We start from the raw sequence: 18,381 nt of genomic DNA, 5'->3' as shown, positions 1-18,381 counted from the left end.
TAGAACACACTAAATTAAACCAAATAAATATTACAAGAATCACTTATTAAACCCAAAAATAAATAAGAGTTAAAACAAACAAACAAATATTGTATACCGACAACGTATTAAAGCTAAAATGACTTTTTACACACAAAGAGTGGAAAAGAGAGACAAAAATGAAGGGAAAAAATTAGATTATTAAGAAATAAAAGGGAGAGATAGAAAAATCTTAGAGATGAATTTGAGTATTACGTGTAACAACAATATTCACATGTTAATGAATACACTTTTTTGGATGAAAATGAAAGAAAATGATAAGGAGTATCTCACTCTTTGTCTCTTCTACACAAAATTCCCTTTAAAGCACAGATAGAGAAGCCTAATGCCTTTATTTTTCTGTGGACAATAAAGGGAAAGCGTATAGCTACCAAGTACAAATGGAGAAAAGTAAGAGCATAGGTGTTAGAAAAGGTGCATGGACATATGAAGAAGACAAGTTACTTAAAGCTTGTATTGACAAGTATGGTGAAGGAAAATGGCATTTAGTTCCACAAAGAGCAGGTATACAATAATGTTGATTATTATATATATTTAGCATATCTTGTATTTTGGGTTATTTGTATTTTTAATTTAATATATTTTCCTTTTCAAGAACAAAAACTATATAGTATTATTTAGTATAATTTTTTTATATTATTTTGTTAAAATATTGATTACATGCATTTGGCAGGATTGAATAGGTGCAGGAAAAGTTGTAGATTGAGATGGTTAAATTATTTAAACCCTTCCATCAATAGAGAAAGTTTTTCTGAGGATGAAGTTGATATGATTCTAAGGTTACACAAACTCTTAGGAAACAGGTAACTATGTTGCCAAGACTAAATTGTAATTTAATTATATATTTTTTATAAAATTTTGTCAAATACTATGTGCAGAAATATGATAGTTATGGTAATGTAAAATTGATTTGAAATAATGTATTCTTAAATTTTTAATGCTACATTTTTTTTCTAATTTTATTTTCTAAAAGTAGACTATACTTGTATCAGTTTCATTTCAATATCTTTATATTTATCATATAATGATAAACATTAAATATTTGATAAGAATAATTTAATAAAATATATTATTTTATTTGTATTTTTTAATCTTTGTGATCAAATTAATCAATACGAAGAAAGTAATATTTTTTTATTCTTCTTTTCTTATATAAGTATTTTAGCTAATTTACTAACTGATGTATATGGCTCATAATATAGATGGGCATTAATTGCTGCAAGACTTCCTGGTAGAACTTCTAATGATGTGAAGAATTATTGGCATACACACTTGCGGAAGAAGATGATTTCAAGAAAATTAGAAGAAAATAAAGCAAAAGAGAAACCTAAGGAAACCATGAAAGCTCATGAAGTTATAAAACCTCAACCTCGAACTTTTTCATCTCATTCACCTTGGTTGAATGGGAAACATACTTTTGTAAAACCAATGGTGACATTTTCAACTAAAGATGCTAGTGTTGCTCCAGATAGTAACATAGAGAGTACTATAGTACCAATTAATGGTGATGGAGACTCTGCTGCACCCCCATCTCTTGGAAACTCTACACTCTCAGCCATGTGGTGGGAAAGTTTGTTGATTGAGAGCAATGACAAAATTGGCCCATGCCCTTTATTACAAGAGGAGAAAAATTCCCTTTTAGAGTGGCAAAATATTGAAAACTATTTTATTGAAGGTCCCACTAATGTAGGTGATTGTTATTGGGATTCTAGTCTTTGTGAATTTGATTCTCTTTTAGATATTTTAAATTAGGTTTTGAATTTTATTGTGCAACAAATACAATTAAATCTATGTACAAAATAAGTTTTTTTTTTTATCATAGATTCAATTGTATTTGTATTTTTTTTAACCAAAAGTGATTAGATTAAATGTAGTCATTCTCAAGATTGGGCCTTATTACATTGTCAATCCAAATTTTATTTGAGAATCTCTTATCACATCCCGGATTCTTATCATGTGTGTTTTCTAAAATATTATGTGTTTTTGGAGGTGTATTACCGGAAGCACCTTTTTTTAAGTCAACGTTGATTTGTTATGTTGGTTCATCTACGGAACCTTCTATTAACTAAATTATTTTGAAGTTTTTTTCCAACGTTTACCAGTTTAAACTATTTCTATAGATATAGCTTCCAAAAAATCCAAATTTGATAAAAAAAAAAAAAGGTGTTTCCTAATGTGTATCTCCAGAAGCAGGAGGCATAAATAGAATTACGCTAGGTGCCTAAAAATATCAAGGGTGGATTGAAATATTATCTTTTATATGAATTGTCTTATGGGCCAGCATATGAGCCATCCAAAAATTTATTATGTTATCATTTTATTTTGATCTAGGACCCTCAACTATGTACAATTTATCAAAATTTTCTTGACAAAAATATGTAAAATTTTTAAACAACTATGGTTTTCTTGAATTTTAGATTAATATATCTTATTTTTACGAAATTTTTGGTGTCTGTTTTTTTTTTATCTCGAAATTTGGAATATTTACCAAATTTTTTCAAAAAAAGCATTATAAAAGTCATATATTTTACACCTGTGTTTTTAAAAAGAGGTGTAATTTCATACTTTGTTTTAAAATATCTATGATTTTATATTGCTTTTTTCTAAAATCCGGTATAAATTCGTATTTTTTATACCTATTTTGAAACACGTATTTTGATTTTATACCAAAATTATCAATAAAATGGTAGTATTAACTTTATTTTTTTATTGGCCTATCGAATATGAACTATTAAATTTTTGAAAGATGTGAATAATTACAAACATATCGGATTTATCAAAAACTACGAAAGTCTTAACTTCATTTTTATATGTATATCCTATATGAACTACAAGATTTTTTAAAAATCCAGAAATTAGCATGGTTTTACCTGATTTTTTAAAAATTATAGTAAAAATGCATACTAGATTTTTCGTGCGAGAAAGAAAATTTTCAACACCTTGTTAGTTAAAAAATGAGAGGGGAATTTTAGTCAATATGAAAAATTAGGGGGGTCTCAGGTTTAATTGGAAGGGTGGTAGGATAAATTTTAGAGCCATCCTATCATTACCTCTCTGATTATGACATATGGGTCCATTTCTAAAATCCATTAGGTTTTGTGTGTAAAGATGTTCATCATTTATCCAAGGCTTATGCATTCTTATCTTATTCAATAGTACATTGAAAGAGAAGATCAATTATTTTTTGAAATTTATTCAAGAACAACTTCATATATTTAAATTTGTTCAACTATTGTAGCTGATCACCAAGTATGTAGTGATTTAGTTTGTAAAGAAAGTGCGTGTACTTTCTACTAGCTTGTGCTAATAGAAAGTGGTATATTTTTTGTTCATATTGTAAAAGGTTCTTTGATTTAGGGAGATTCAAAGTCCACCATAATGTTGATGTTTGTGAAAAGCCATTGAATTTGATTGATTCAAAGTCCACCATAGGTTTGGTGTTTATGTTAGAAGGTTGTAGGAGAGTCTTGGTGTGAGGCTGTACAAAGATCTAACATAGTGAAAATCCTTCACGGGATGTGAAGGGACTAGATGTATCCTTGGTTATAATGGAAACTAGTATAATTCTCGTGTCTTATTTACTTTCCTTATTTTATTTTTCTGCATTCTTGTTCTAAGCTCTTCATCATAATTTTGGAAAATAAAAAGGAAAGAATCATCACTTAAGAACAAGAAAAATTTCTAAAACCTAATTCACCTTCCTCTTAGGTTGCATCTCATAATTACAGTGTGAATAGTATCTATCATTCTCTAAATATGAGTTTTATCTTTCATATCGTGTTTTCTTTCTTCTTCGTATTCCTAGAAGCATTGTATCTTTCTTCTTTGTAACCTTAGTAACAATGGTTTTGCAATCATTTATCATAACTAAATTATTAATTTTCATCTTCTTCGCAAAATCAAGAGCATGAAGAATACATTGACCTTTAGTCGCAACCGGGTTATGGTAACATCTTTATTTCCAAGTAGCCTCGACTATAATCTCATTGTTTTCGTTCTTGAAAATCGCTCTCGTAATCCAATCTCCTTCTATAGTTTGTTCCGCATCTGTGTTAATAACTATGTTGTTGATTTCTCAAGTATACTTTTTTTTTGTGAGCTCAAGTTGTTGCATGTTGATGTGTTGATGAAAATCAGTTTTCTTATTTTTCTTCTCGGTATTATTTTCTTTTCTAGCCTTTTCCCTATCTTTTTTTTCTTCCTTAAGGTTTTTAGTCCCTTGCATGTTCTTCTTCTTCTGATTCTGAGTTTTAATAGTTTGAATCTTAGCATATGATGTGTTCTCTCTTGGGTTTCTCCAATTATGGGTATTCAATCTTTTGGAGCATTCACCTTTACACCATTTTTTAGATATTGAAGGTATTACCTGGATGGTCTTTGTTTTGCTTACATTGTTAATATTTTTGTGGTCCATAATGTTCTTATGCATGTTATTTTACACGTGTCTAGATATGTGACCAATGTTGCAGAGCTCTTATTTGTTGTTGTTGGACTGGTTAAATTTTTTTTACCTTTTTCTTTGTCTCTATTTTTTTTCATATCATCATTGTCGTTCTTTTTGTTATTGATGATGTTTGTTTCCCATATATCTTTCCCTTTTCCTTAGTATTTGCAGCTTGATGCATGTTGTATTTTTTGTATGACGGTGTTATCTTTTATGTTTTTCTTATTAGGATCCTCTGTGCAGGTATCTTAGACATTCATCTTGTTATTATTATTATTTTCATTTTTAATGTTCTTCGCAATTGAATTCTAATTCTTGTTCACTTTTCTATTTGCTTGAGTGGTATCCCTATTATCCTCCCTATCACGAGTAATTGTCGCCTGTGTTGAATTTATTCATGCATTGCACTCTAAACCCCGATTAATATTATCTTCTAAGTTATTCCCTTTATGATAATTGTTGGGGTTTCTATTTTTTGAACATTTATTACCTTTTTTGCTCTGACTCATGTCCTTGTGTAGGTTTTTATTGTTGATGCTAACTTTTTGTCTCTTTTTTCCAAACCTCTCATTTTTATCTAGGTTTGTTTTCCTTTTTCTATTATCCTTGTTTTTCTTTTCCTAGCTTTTACATGATCTTAGCTGTAATTATTTATATCTTTGTTATTTTGTTGATTCTTGCAAATTTTGTGATTGTTGTGGTGACAATTCTATCTATCATCTTATTCAGCATGTTTATTTCTCTACCTTTCTTTTTTATTTGGAAAGTCACGTTATCCTGATCTTTGAGGTTGTTAATCTTTTGATTTGAGTCTTGGTCCAACTTTGTGAATTCACCATTTTATGTGATGGTTTAATAATGGTCTATGCTTCTTCCCCCTTCATACTGCTCTTACTCATATTGTGCTGTTAGTTTTTGTCCGGTACATCTTGATTGCAGGTATATATATATATATATATATATATATATATATATATATATATATATATATATATATATATATATATATATATATATATATATATATATATACTTTGCATACTTTATAATATCTTCAATAAGGATAAATACCTCTTAAAAAATATTTATGTGTCTAGCCCACCAAATACTATAATTTTGTAGTGTCTCATTACCATTTAATAATGTGGTCTTTATGATTAATAGAGGAGTTTATGTTCATTTTAGATCCAAACCACACTTTTTGGGCCAGTCACACCTCTTAAAACAAAATTTATAGGACAAAATAAAGGAAAATTTATCCCTCTTTAGTTTAGCTCACTTTTCGTTGGAATAGCTTTCTTAAGATTCCACCATCTAAGAGCTTTGATTCTAAGCTAAATCTATATGCTCTAAAACTTCTCCCAAATCCCTTCAGTCTCAGTGTAATTAGATGTCCCAAAATTATTTATAAGACATTGGTTGGGGAACCAATGGTATCAAAATTGTATAGTGTAGTTCTTATCTTTGTTAGCCATCCACATGAAGGTGTGTTCCTCTTCCTAATTCCCAATAGGAATTTAGTTATTTTGTTGCTCTCATGGGGGATGAATGTCTCATTAATGGGGGGATAATTCCATCGATTTTCATCCTAATCAACTAGGTCCAAATCCCAATGCACTTTGGTTTCCAAAGGCTTCCAAGTTAAGACTTTAAACAATACTTGATAGGGTAGTCATGGATCTTTCCACACATTAGTAGACTTTCCATTTCCTATCTTTGGCAACAACGTTTAAGTAAGTTATTCTTGCACTAGATTATGTTTTTCCATATGTAATTGTCTTTAGGTTTATCTTTAGCTTTGGGGATGGTGGTATTACGGAAATAATTAGCTTTAAGGCACTTATGGATGATAATATCCTTATTGATAAGAATTTTCAAAATCTACTTGGCTAGAAGAGCATCATTAAATATGCTCTTTTTTTTTAAAATCCAATACACTATTTTCCTTAATTTAGTAGATCGTTTTCCAACTTATTTTTCTCTCATTGTGCTTTTCTCTCCACAAATAGTTCTGAATAGTTAAGTCTATGTCTTTAAAAATATTCTCAGGGAATTTTTAAAAATTCATAGCATAGGTAGGGATGGCTTGTGCTATGAATTTTATGAGAATGACTTTTCCAACATAATTAGGAAGCTTATTATCTTCTCAACTCCTAGGATGAAGTTAAACTTAATTTTATAAGATCCTCCTACTTGGGTAGGGAGGCCTATGTAGCTACCAATCTTATTGGTGGTTGTAATAGCGTCCACTGATATATATATATATATATATGATATGCCCTATATATATATATATATATATATATATATATATATATATATATATATATATATATATATATATATATATATATATATAGGAGGGATCAAATTACACCCGAAGAGTTACACCACGAGTTACACTCGTTCAATAACTACATCTCGAAATAATATTTTTTAAATTCAACCGTTGGATTGAAACATAATATCATATAGATCATACCTATAAAGTTTGAGCTTAATCTATAATGATTTACTATATCATCAAGATATCCAAAGATTAACGTCAAAATGAGTTTTCATATAACGTTAATTTTGATGTTATTCAATGACATAGTAAATCATTATAGATTAAGCTCAAACTTTATAGGAATGATCTATATGATATTATGTTTCAATCCAACGGTTGAATTTAAAAAATATTATTTCTAGATTTTGTTATTGAACGAGTGTAACTCGTGGTGTAACTCTTCGGGTGTAATTTGATCCCTCCTCATATATATATATATATATATATATATATATATATATATATATATATATATATATATATATATATATATATATATATATATATATAAAATAAAAATTACTGTTAAAATGTTAGTAAAATTGAATAAAACTCATAAGACTAGAGTTAAAAATAATTTAAATGTTAGAATTAAAGCGGGCAAATTTTGGGGTATGACACCTTGAAAGTGGTTGAGAGCAGAGGAGATGAAACAAGTGAGAGAGTAAGATTTGAACTTGTGATGAACATAGAAACTGTAGAGGTGAATTTGCAAATGAGGAGGGAATTTAAGGTCTTTCCCACTCAGTAGCCACGTCACTAAGTTTGTCTTGACCAACCCTTTATTTCCCAGCTGCTTTGATTGCTATACTTCCTCATGGATACATATTCCTAACTTGCTTCTCAAGTTTTCAAATTGTGTAGCATCAAGAGCTTTAGTAAATATGTCTGGTAGCTGAAGTTCAGTTGATACATGTTCCAAGCAAATCACTTTGTCTTCTACAAGTTCTCTTATGAAGTGATGTCTGATATCAATATGCTTGGTTTTGCTGTGCTGAATAGGATTCTTGGATATGTTGATAGCATTGAGATTATCATAGTACAATGTCGTGACATTCTGAGTGACATTATATTCAATTAGCATTTGCTTCATCCACATTAATTGAGAACAGCTGCTACCACCTGCTATGTACTCAGCTTCAGCAATAGATAAAGAGACACAATTTTGTTTCTCGCTGAACCATGATATGACATTGTTTCCCAAGAAGAAGCACCCTCCTGATGTGCTTTTTCTATCATCAGCACTCCCAACCCAATCAGCATCGCAATACCCAGATAAGATAGGTTCACACTCATGAGAGTACAATATACCATAGTCGCAAGTTCCATTCACATATTTGAGAATTCTCTTGACTTGATTTATTTGACTTACTTTGGGTTCTGCTTAATATCTAGCACACACTCCAACTGCAAAGGCAATATCTGGTCTACTAGCTGTTAGATATAGCAGACTTCCAATCATGCTTCTGTACAAACTCTGGTCAACACTAGTGCCACCTTCATCTTTCGATAACTTTAAATGACTAGGTGCAGGTGTTGTACCCCAAAATTTGCCCTCTTTAGTCGAGCTATAAGTTATCCAAGACGTTATTTCGTCGTTCGTAAAGGAAGGAAAAATAATAAAGAGTTTCCAAGGGTTTAAGAAGATGTGGTGTAAAATATGGTTCAAACAGTGGAAATACGAGAAAATTCACAAGTCTTATTCTGAAAGTGATATGAGCTGAATTCCCATGAGGTCCCGACTGTTTCGACGATATCTACAACTTTCGTGTTTGGCTCGGAAACCAGTTCTTTGAGGAAGGTTGTCAAATTTGCAAATTACTTGAGATTTCACGATGAAAATGGTGCTGAATGTGGGGTTTCGGGCCTCAGAAAATTCATATCTCACAATCCGCTCGTCGGATTCGCTCGAAAATTTAACTGGAACTCCGTACCATCATTACCAAGATTTCATATGTTAGGACCGAAGGCCAATTATGCACTGAAAATTCCCAGCATTTTGATGAACGCCGTAGTCTTTCGATAAAAAGTGTGTTTTCGAGTGTGTCGCATCAAGTTTGAAAATTCATAACTTCTTTGATTTTTTTCGTATGAAGCCCATTCTGGCAGCATTCTCTTGTAAATTTCGTTAGATTCGATTCTTCGTCACACATGCTTGTTCAGATTTCGATCCGAAGATAGAGTTTTATCGAGTTCTTTGAGCGGTACGCACAAAATTCTGCACAGTCGCGCCAGATGAATCGGCGTTTCTCATCATTTAAACGCGCGTAATTTCTTCATCGCTTATCGGATCGAGACGATTCTCGCGGCTACGATCTACAATTTTAATCATCTTCGAGTTGACGTCGGTCCCGCTCTCAAACTTCGCACCGATTCGCGTTTCCTCGAAAACGAGCAAAAAGGAGTTAATTAAGGGTGTTTTGGACATTTCGCTACCCTCACTATATAAGTCATTTTTCTTCACATTCTCTCATAACTTCACTTCACCCAAAAATCAAAAACACTCTCTCAATTCTCTCTCAATTTCCTTGAATCAAAACTACAAAAACTCACAAAAAAATTCATCAATCATCATCAATTCAAGATCAAATCTCAAGAACAAATGAAGATCAAAGCAAGCATCAAGATTCGTTCCTCCGATTAAAGTGTCACGCGCCTCTCTCGTATCTCCCTAGGACCTCGCGTCACTCTCCCTCCTTAGATCTCTCGGATTTGCGTTCGTGTTCGTGTTCATCCGATCTTGATCTCTTCGTTTGATCCGGTAAATTCACTATAAATCTTGTTAGATCATTGATTTTGTTGCTTGATCCAAATTAATATGATAATTGATAATGATGTTTGATTGTCGATGGATGATTTTTTATAATTGATGATAATAATCGCTTGTTGTTTGAATGATTCATGTTGATCTTGTTTAATTGATTCAAATGTGAGAATAGTGATGGTGTATGTTGATGATATGTTGAGTTTGTTCATGAATTCAAAATTGGCACATAACATGTTTGTTAAAATGAGTGTGAGAGTTGATTTTTTACTATAATTGAGAAAGATTGAAAGACATTGTTGTGGTTATTAGTTGTTGATATTTGCTTATGGTTTAGTGTTGATTTTATGAGTTTTTTAATGTCATTTCAATGATGTGAATAGTGTTGGAAGTTTATGTGATTTTATTGATGTTTTTGACATTCTAATGTGAGTGAGAACTATGATAATGCAAGTGTGTTGGTGTTGGAATTTTTCGGTGCTAAATTGTTGTTGATTGACATGAAATTTGGTTGGAACTAGTATGATTAAAAAGAATGCAATGCTAGAAATTAATTCATGCTATGTTTATGTGACTTTTGAACACTTAAGTTTGTTTTTAATGTTGGTAATATTTGATGCTTAAGAGATAATAACTCAAGTTGTTGAAATGTTGCATAAAAGGTGTTAGGTGATTTTTTCTTGTTCATGGTGCTTGGTTTTGTTGATTGTTGAAAATGTGGTAGAAAATAGTTTGGTTGACACTTGTTTCATGGTTCATGATAATCCAATATTTATTTTGACTCTTGAGTTTTACCATATAGAAAATGTTTCATAAAAAGTGAGTTGATTTTGGTTGTATTTGAGTTGTTTCTACCACTTAAAACCATGCTTTCATGTCCAATTTTCACTTGTAAATGTATGTCATCTTTTGCCAGTTTATGTGAGACTTTGCATTGAGTTTATGTGTGTTTCTTGAGCATTTTGGGACTGGTTTTTATACCATTATAGTGCAGCCAATTTGACACTCCAATTACCATTTGAATACTTGAGTTTATGCACTAAATTCCACTTGCAAATGTATGCTCTTTGATGTGAATTACCATGAGGTTTTGCAATGAGATTGAACATGTTTTATAAGTATTTTAGGACTGTTTTAACACTATTATAGTGCAGCAAATTTACTTGATATCCCACACTACACTTCACTTTCCACAATTCATGAACTTGAGTTTTGTTGCAATTTTGCCTAGGCTTTGAGGTGTTGTTTGTTGGTTGTTTCTAAGTGATAGTAGAGCTTTCTTGTGTGTTAATAAATGCCTCCAAGTGCTGGAACTTGCTGCTATACCACGCTTGTCGCTTTCTTTCCAAATTTTTCCATAACGCACGTGGTGTGTCGGCTTTACTTCAAAATGTCATAACTCTTGAACCGTGTTGAATTTTTGCGAATGTGAATAATGTTTCTTGAGTAGAATAATGCTTCCGGAGTTGATGGTGAGATTTATTTTCAGTTTCGGCCGACTTTTTTTATCGTTTTCGCTACTGTCCCATTTCGGAAATCGTGCTTCCGAGCCGATTTAATAAATTCCGACCGCATATTTGAGTTCTTTGGCATGTTTCTAGCTTTCCATAAAATTTTGGTTTAATTCCGACAAGTTTAGTTTTTATCGTTTTTACCCGATTTTTACCGTTTCGGTGTACCTGTTGACTTGTAAATACTTGCTTTGGTTTTCATAATACTTGTGTACATATTTGACTAACATTTGAGTGTTATTTCTGGTTGTTATCTTACTTTCGCTCGATTTATGTTTTAAAAGTGTATTAATGTCAAATTTCTCATTTCGTCATCCTTTTTCGGTGTAAAGCACCAACGCAATTCCGATTGCGATGTTTGTTATCTCTAACGTGTGTGCTAGTGTGCGAGGCTTTTGGACGGTCACCGATCGATGCTCATTGCTTGAGTGTTCCGCTTTACTTGCGGGACACGATTTCATTCATTCCCTTTGTGTTCTCATCCTGGAGACACATCTCTATTACTTTGTATCTGCTTGTTTGGTTTGCTTGTTCCTCTTGTAGGTGTATTGTGATTGTGCTCGACGCGCATGTCGACCTTTGTGTGCTTTCATGGCTAATCGGTGTGCTGACTATTTGCTTTTGCTTTGCTAGCTCGCTCGTGGGATCCTAGTTTACTTGCTCTCTTCGCTTTAGTTTACGGATCATCATCTGTTTGGTATTGATTCCGTTTCATTTTATTTCTCTCGCACTTTATCGCTTTCTCGCATCATGCTTTAACATGAGAAGTAGGACCTAGACATGCATCTGGCCAAGTCCTCGAAAGAGGCTCTATTTTTGTTGGTGTGTTTACATTTGTGCTTTGCGGCAAGGAGTCACGGTGTAATAAGTCCTATATGGCACTCTGTTAAGTCCTCTTGGAAGGCACGCGGAAAGGGTTAGTAATCAACCCCCGCCTAGTCTCATCGAGTCTATTCAGTATGCGCACGCTACGCGTGGCTCGCTTCTGAACTTGCACAAGATCTCGTTATCGAGTATGTCAGGAAAAGGGTTCATGCAGCCGGACCCCCGCATTTTCTATAGCTCGCGTTGCTCGACGTTGATGCTCAGTGTACGCACGCACCGTTTTCCTCTCCGATCCGTGACGGCTTGGTTGCTGAGAGGGATCCGCTCCTCTTGTCTATGGCCCGATCATTTTCGCGAGGTCTAATGCTTGGTTGACTGATTCACTCCCCTTGGCTATGGTGGGACCGCTTTTCTACCACTCGGTCAGTGCCGTTGGTTTTGTTTGCTTTACGAGCGGAGCTCGTTTGTGTGATATTATTGTTTGCTTTCGCCTTTTTTCCCCATAGGTTATTAGCTTAGTTTAGACTTGTACCCTTTGTATGATAACATTAGGTAGCAAGCTTTCCCCCTTAGCTTAGGTTTTCCTCATGCATTCTTTAAAACACAAACCACACTCTTTGATTTTCTTTTCTTAAGAGCTTGTTATTTCCGCTCCTTTCCCAAGCATAAGTCTCCAAAGGTTGAGCAGCGGAGTGCGAATGTAACTCGTTCACCTAAAAGACACAAAACAAACAGAAACTAGTTAGCTGAGCTACGGTAGCTCTGATTCTGCAAAACAGATACGTAGGCAACGGGGTAGGGCCCGTGCAAGCACAATCCTTTCTTTTCCCTACATTCTGCATTCATTTCAGTCCAGATTAGCGTAGATTTATTACACACCCATAGATTCAGACACAAGCGTGGATACCATCGAGTATGATGGGCGCGAGAGATACTAATACCTTCCCCTCGCGTAACCGACTCCCTTACCCTTTTTCTCTGGTCGTGAGACCGTTGTTTTGTTTCATGGTTTGCTGGCATTCCCTTCCTTTTCAGGATAAATATGTTAGTGGCGACTCTGTTAATTTTCGCGGTAGCGACAGCAGGTGTTCTTTTGTGACTAGAATTATCCATTCCAAACTTTTTTACAATATTCTTAGCATATTTGCTTTGAGAGAGGAAGATGGAGTATTCCATTTGTTTAATTTGTAGCCCAAGAAAATATGTCCATTCTCCAACCATACTTATTTCAAACTCCGTTTGCATCTGATTGACAAAGTGTTTAACCATCAGGTCTGACATCCCACCAAATACTATATCATCCACATATATATGAGCAATCATGATTTTTCCACCTTCATCATAAAGAGGGTTTTGTCTATCCCCCCTTTTCTGTAGCCATTTGTGGTCAAGAACTCAGTCAATCTCTCATACCAAGCTCTAGGGGCTTGTTTTAATCCATATAGAGCCTTTTTTAAATTGTAGACATGGTTAGGGAGATTTGAATCAGCAAAGCCTTTAGGTTGTTCCACATACACTTCCTCATTTAAGTAACCATTCAGAAAGACACTTTTTACATCCATCTGGAATATCTTGAACTTTAAGATGCAGGCTACTCCTAACAGTAATCTGATTGACTCAAGTATTGCAACAGGTGCAAAAGTTTCATCAAAATATTCCCCTTCAATTTGAGTATATCCATGAGCCACCAGCCTTGCTTTGTTTCTAGTTATAACTCCTTTTTTATCAGACTTGTTCTTATAATATCCACTTGGTACCAATAATGTTTGTTCCTTCAGGCCTAGGGACCAATTCCCATACTTCATTTCTTTTGAACTTTTCCAGTTCATCTTGCATGGCATTGATCCAAAACTCATATGTCAAAGCTTCCTTCACATTTTTTGGTTCAATTTTGGATACAAAACATGAGTTGGCACTAACCTCTCTAGATCTAGTAATTACACCACTCCTGGGACCTCCTATGATAAGTTCTTTGGGATGATCTTTCTAAATTCTAATAGAGGGATCTTTGTTGATTTTTTCAGGTTCAAATTCTGGTGGAGAGTCATTTCTGTTTTCAGTTATGCCTGATCCTTCAGCTTGAGTTTCAAAGAATGTTCCAACATCCTCTGTGACATTGAAGTCTTCATGTTGATCATCAATAATAACATTGATGGATTCCATCAAGACTTGAGTTCTGGAGTTGAATACTCTATATGCTCTATTGTTAGTAGAATATCCCAGAAATATACCTTCATCACTTTTGGGGTCCATTTTCCTTCTTTGCTCGCGATCTGTCAAGATATAGCACTTTCTTCCAAATACATGAAAGTACTTTACAGTAGGTTTCCTTCCTTTCCATACTTCATATAAAGTGGAGGAAGTACCTTTCCTTAATGTGACTCTGTTATGGACATAGCAGGCTGTGTTCATTGCCTCAGCCCAAAAGTACATAGGTAGCTTCTTTGCATGGATCATAGCTCTGGAAGATTCTTGAATGGTCCTGTTTTTCCTTTCTACTACTCCATTTTGCTGAGGAGTGATAGGTGAGGAAAATTCATGTCTCATTCCTTCTGAAGAGCAGAATTCAGCAAATTTGGCATTCTCAAACTCCTTCCCATGATCACTCCTGATTTTGATCACACCACTTTCCTTCTCTCTTTGAAGTCTTGTGCATAAGTCCTTGAACACCTCAAACACATCTGATTTTTCTCTGATAAAGCTTATCCAGGTATACCTAGAGTAATCATCAACTACCACATAGGCATACTTCTTCCCACCAAGACTTTCTACCTGCATTGGTCCCATCAGATCCATATGCAATAGTTCCAAAGTTTTGGAAGTAGTAAGTTGCTTGATCATTGGATGTGATATCTTGGTTTACTTGCCAACCTGACATTCTCCACAGACTTTTCCTTCATCAATTTGTAGCTTAGGGATTCCTCTTACAGCTTCCTTGGATATGATTTTCTTCATCCCTCTTAGATGTAGCTGACCAAGTTTTTGATGCCACAGTTTGACCTCTTTTTCTTCTTTTGCCGTAGAGCATACAGAGGGATAACTTGTGGTTTTAGGATCCCACAAGTAGCAGCTCTCTTTGGATCTGACTCCCTTCATGACTTCAATATTGTCTTTATTTATGACTACACATTCATCTTTTGTAAATATGACATTGAAGCCTTGATCACATAGTTGACTGATGCTGATTAGATTTGCAGACAACCCTTTTACTAGCAATACATTGTCCAATTTTGGAACTCTAGGACATTCTAGTTTTCCAACCCCTTTGATCTCTCCTTTTGTTCCATCGCCAAAGGTCACATAGCTAGTGGAATGAGGTTTGATATCTTCCAACAGGTTCTTTATTCCAGTCATATGTTTTGAGTAGCCACTATCAAAGTACCAGTCTTCTTTGGCTGCACCCTCAGTGAGATGTGCGCTATTAAGGCAGAAGCTTTTGAAACCCATTGTTGTTTCTTGATAGGGAAATTGTGCTTAGGTTTTCCGGAGGTGTCTGATTAGTATAATCATTCAGTCTGAAGTAGAATGGTTTTATGTGTCCAAATCTTCCATAGTAGTGACATCTCCATCTTTGAAATTTCCTTTTTGTCTGGTTCAGCTCCCTGTTTCCACGATGTTGTGACATTGATCTTGACATTTGTTTAGTCATGTGAGCTTCAGGCTTTGACCTTTTGAACCCTAACTTTGATTCTGATTTACCCACAAATCCTATTCCAGACATGTCTCCTGTTCTTTGTCTAGCTTGCAGAATGTCTTCCAAATATTCAGTTCCATTGTTCAACATTCTGATAGATTTCGACATTTGATCCGGTTTGGAGTTTAATATACTGATTTCACCAGTGAGTAAGTCTATGGTTTCAATGTGTTCTTTCTTCTCAGCTTCCAACTCCTTTATGAGTTTTCTCTGCTTCTCCCCTAGCTTACACACTTCAGCATTCCTGACACATAGCTCTTTGTAAGAGGTAGCAAGTTCATCAAGGGTGATCTCATCTATACTTGAATCATTATTAGATGCACATACACTGGTTAGTGTTGTGACCTATTTTGCACATTCCTCTTCAGCATCATTCTCAGAATCTCCATCAGACCAAGCGACAGATAGCCCTTTCTTTTGCTTCTTGTGATAGGTGGGACATTCAGTTCTAACGTGTCCATACCTTTCACATTCATGACATTGAATTCCCTTGCCTTGGTTGGGCTTTTCTTCAGTTTTTGATTTCCTGCCAGGGTCATAGGTTCTGCTGTTGTTATAGGGGATGTTCTTGACATTGGGTCTGGACTTCTGATTAAATGTTTTAATAAATTTGTTGAATTATTTTCCAAGCATGGCTATGGCTTCTGACAGATTTTCATCACTTCCACCATTGTTTTCTTCTGAGTCCTCTTCAGCGTTGGATATTAAAGTTATGCTTTTGTTCTTCTTTTCAACATTGTCACATATAGTCATCTCAAAGGTTTTAAGGGAACCAATGAGTTCATCTACCTTCATTTTGCTGATGTCCTGAGCTTCTTCTATGGCAGTAACCTTCATAGCAAATCTCTTAGGTAGTGATCTGAGGATCTTTCTCACCAGCTTTTCTTCAGACATTTTTTCTCCTAAGGCTCCAGAGGTATTGGCAATTTCAAGAATATTCATGTAAAAGTCATGGATGGTCTCATCCTCTTTCATCCTGAGAATTTCAAACTTAGTAGTTAACATCTGAAGTCTAGACATCTTCACCTTCGATGTACCTTCATGCGGTGTTTTGAGAATATCCCAAACATCTTTGGCCAATTCACAGTGCTGCACAAGTCTGAATATATTATTGTTTATTCCATTGAACAAAGCATTTAGTGCCTTGGAGTTGCCTAAAGCCAGTTCTTCCTTACTCCTTCTCCATTCTTCTTAGGGTATTAACACAATTATTCCATCTTTATCTTTCTTCGTAAGATGTTCCCATCCTTTGCTCGCAGCTCTCCAGGCCTTGATGTCCATAGACTTCAGAACGGCTACCGTACGAGGTTTCCAATATTCATAGTTAGACCCATCCAGAATGGGTGGTCTATTCCCAAAAACAATTACATCCTTGTCCATAGTACCAGAATTTATTGTCCCTAGATCTCACCCAAAAATAAACAGGCAGGGTGCCTGCTCTGATGCCAATTGAAAATTCTAGCAACACACGATCGATGTCGTGTCGGATGTTATGACATCCACTTCAGAACTGATTATAAAATTTATGCAGAAAGTAAACAAAAACAATAATGTCACAGATGATTGTTTACTAAGTTCGGTGTACAACAACACCTACTCTGGGGGCTACCAAGCCAAAGAGAAAATCCACTATAAGCAGTATTAATTCAGAGTTAAACTCCCCCGTGTACAACTCTTCACTTAAGACCTACCCAATGTAATTTCAATCTAGTGCTAGATCTGAGTCCCTACTCACTCCCCCTCAACCACAATAGTGATAACAACAACGACAAATAAAACAGGATGAAGACACACTTCAAACAAATCTTGATTTTGTTTCAAAGCTTCAATCAAGAGACACACCACTCGTGCTTAAAATCTTAGAGTGACAAAACAATTACAACTCAAAAACACCCTACTCCAATACAATCATCAACGTGATAATTGCTTGGATTACAAGAAAACACTAAGACACACATGAATACACAGAAAGCACAATAATCTTCACGCTTAAAATCTCTGCCTCTGAAAGTAGGATTAACAATCTTCTTATAGGCAGCACTTGGGCCTTGGGCCTTCCAAACATAAATTAGGGTTAACCAAGTTAACCTAATTTCCACATCATCAGGGTGTTCTCATATAGTGTAGTACGAGATATTTTAGCGCAAATCATACAGTATAAAATATATAGTTTCCTAAATTGTAGCCTAAGATAAATAAGGAAACATAACAGCTAAAATACATAGTGTGTCATGACATTAGTCAAGACATCACATACACACAAGAATGTTTTACCACAAAATGCTGCCAACATAAAAGCATCTACAGATTTTGTAACATAATGCGATTTGCTTTGATTTAGTTTGATTTGAAAATACAAACTGCAAACAAATTCGAACCGTGCTGTTTTTGTAAAAAATAACTCAAATACATCCAAAACAAATGCAGTTTTTTGCGATTTTCGGTTTGATTAGGTTCGGTTAACTGTTTTTTATTGGACCAATTCGGTTTTTAACACCCATGCTCTTTGGAATTTACACTTACATATCAAAGACTACCACTAGGATTCCCTAACCTTTATCTTTGTGTTCAACTATATTGTTCTTAAGGTTGAGATAAAAAAACATGAGATACGTGTTTATAATTGATGAAAACCCAACAATCCATAACAAGTACAAAACCAACCCGTTAATAGACAAATCTATGGACCAAAATGGAGAAGCCTGGAAAATATATGAATCGAGAAAATCAAACTCGGTTATTGAAATCACGAACAGTCATGGACCGACCCCAATT

The 18,381-nt window shown here is 34.4% G+C and overlaps 1 protein-coding gene across 1 annotated transcript; it reads left to right on the top strand.

Annotated features, from left to right (window-relative positions):
* The first annotated feature begins 338 nt into the window (after positions 1-338).
* On the top strand, positions 339-1,804 carry LOC131617544 (transcription factor MYB1-like). The gene is made up of 3 exons (XM_058888817.1): positions 339-543; positions 713-842; positions 1,242-1,804. The coding sequence occupies exons 1-3, from the start codon at positions 420-422 to the stop codon at positions 1,789-1,791; spliced, it is 804 nt and encodes a 267-aa protein (XP_058744800.1). The 5' UTR covers positions 339-419; the 3' UTR covers positions 1,792-1,804.
* The last annotated feature ends 16,577 nt before the right edge of the window (positions 1,805-18,381 follow it).

Source organism: Vicia villosa, linkage group LG7 (genome assembly GCF_029867415.1).
Source record: "Vicia villosa cultivar HV-30 ecotype Madison, WI linkage group LG7, Vvil1.0, whole genome shotgun sequence".
NCBI lineage: Eukaryota > Viridiplantae > Streptophyta > Magnoliopsida > Fabales > Fabaceae > Vicia > Vicia villosa.
This window is presented reverse-complemented; position numbering and strand designations above follow the sequence as displayed.

Bases quoted from the DNA above. Each gene is read 5' to 3' on its own strand.
- LOC131617544 (XM_058888817.1), top strand. From the start codon at position 420: ATGGAGAAAAGTAAGAGCATAGGTGTTAGAAAAGGTGCATGGACATAT. The intron at 544-712 runs GTATACAATAAT...TGCATTTGGCAG, and splicing joins TTTAGTTCCACAAAGAGCAG to GATTGAATAGGTGCAGGAAA. The intron at 843-1,241 runs GTAACTATGTTG...CTCATAATATAG, and splicing joins CACAAACTCTTAGGAAACAG to ATGGGCATTAATTGCTGCAA.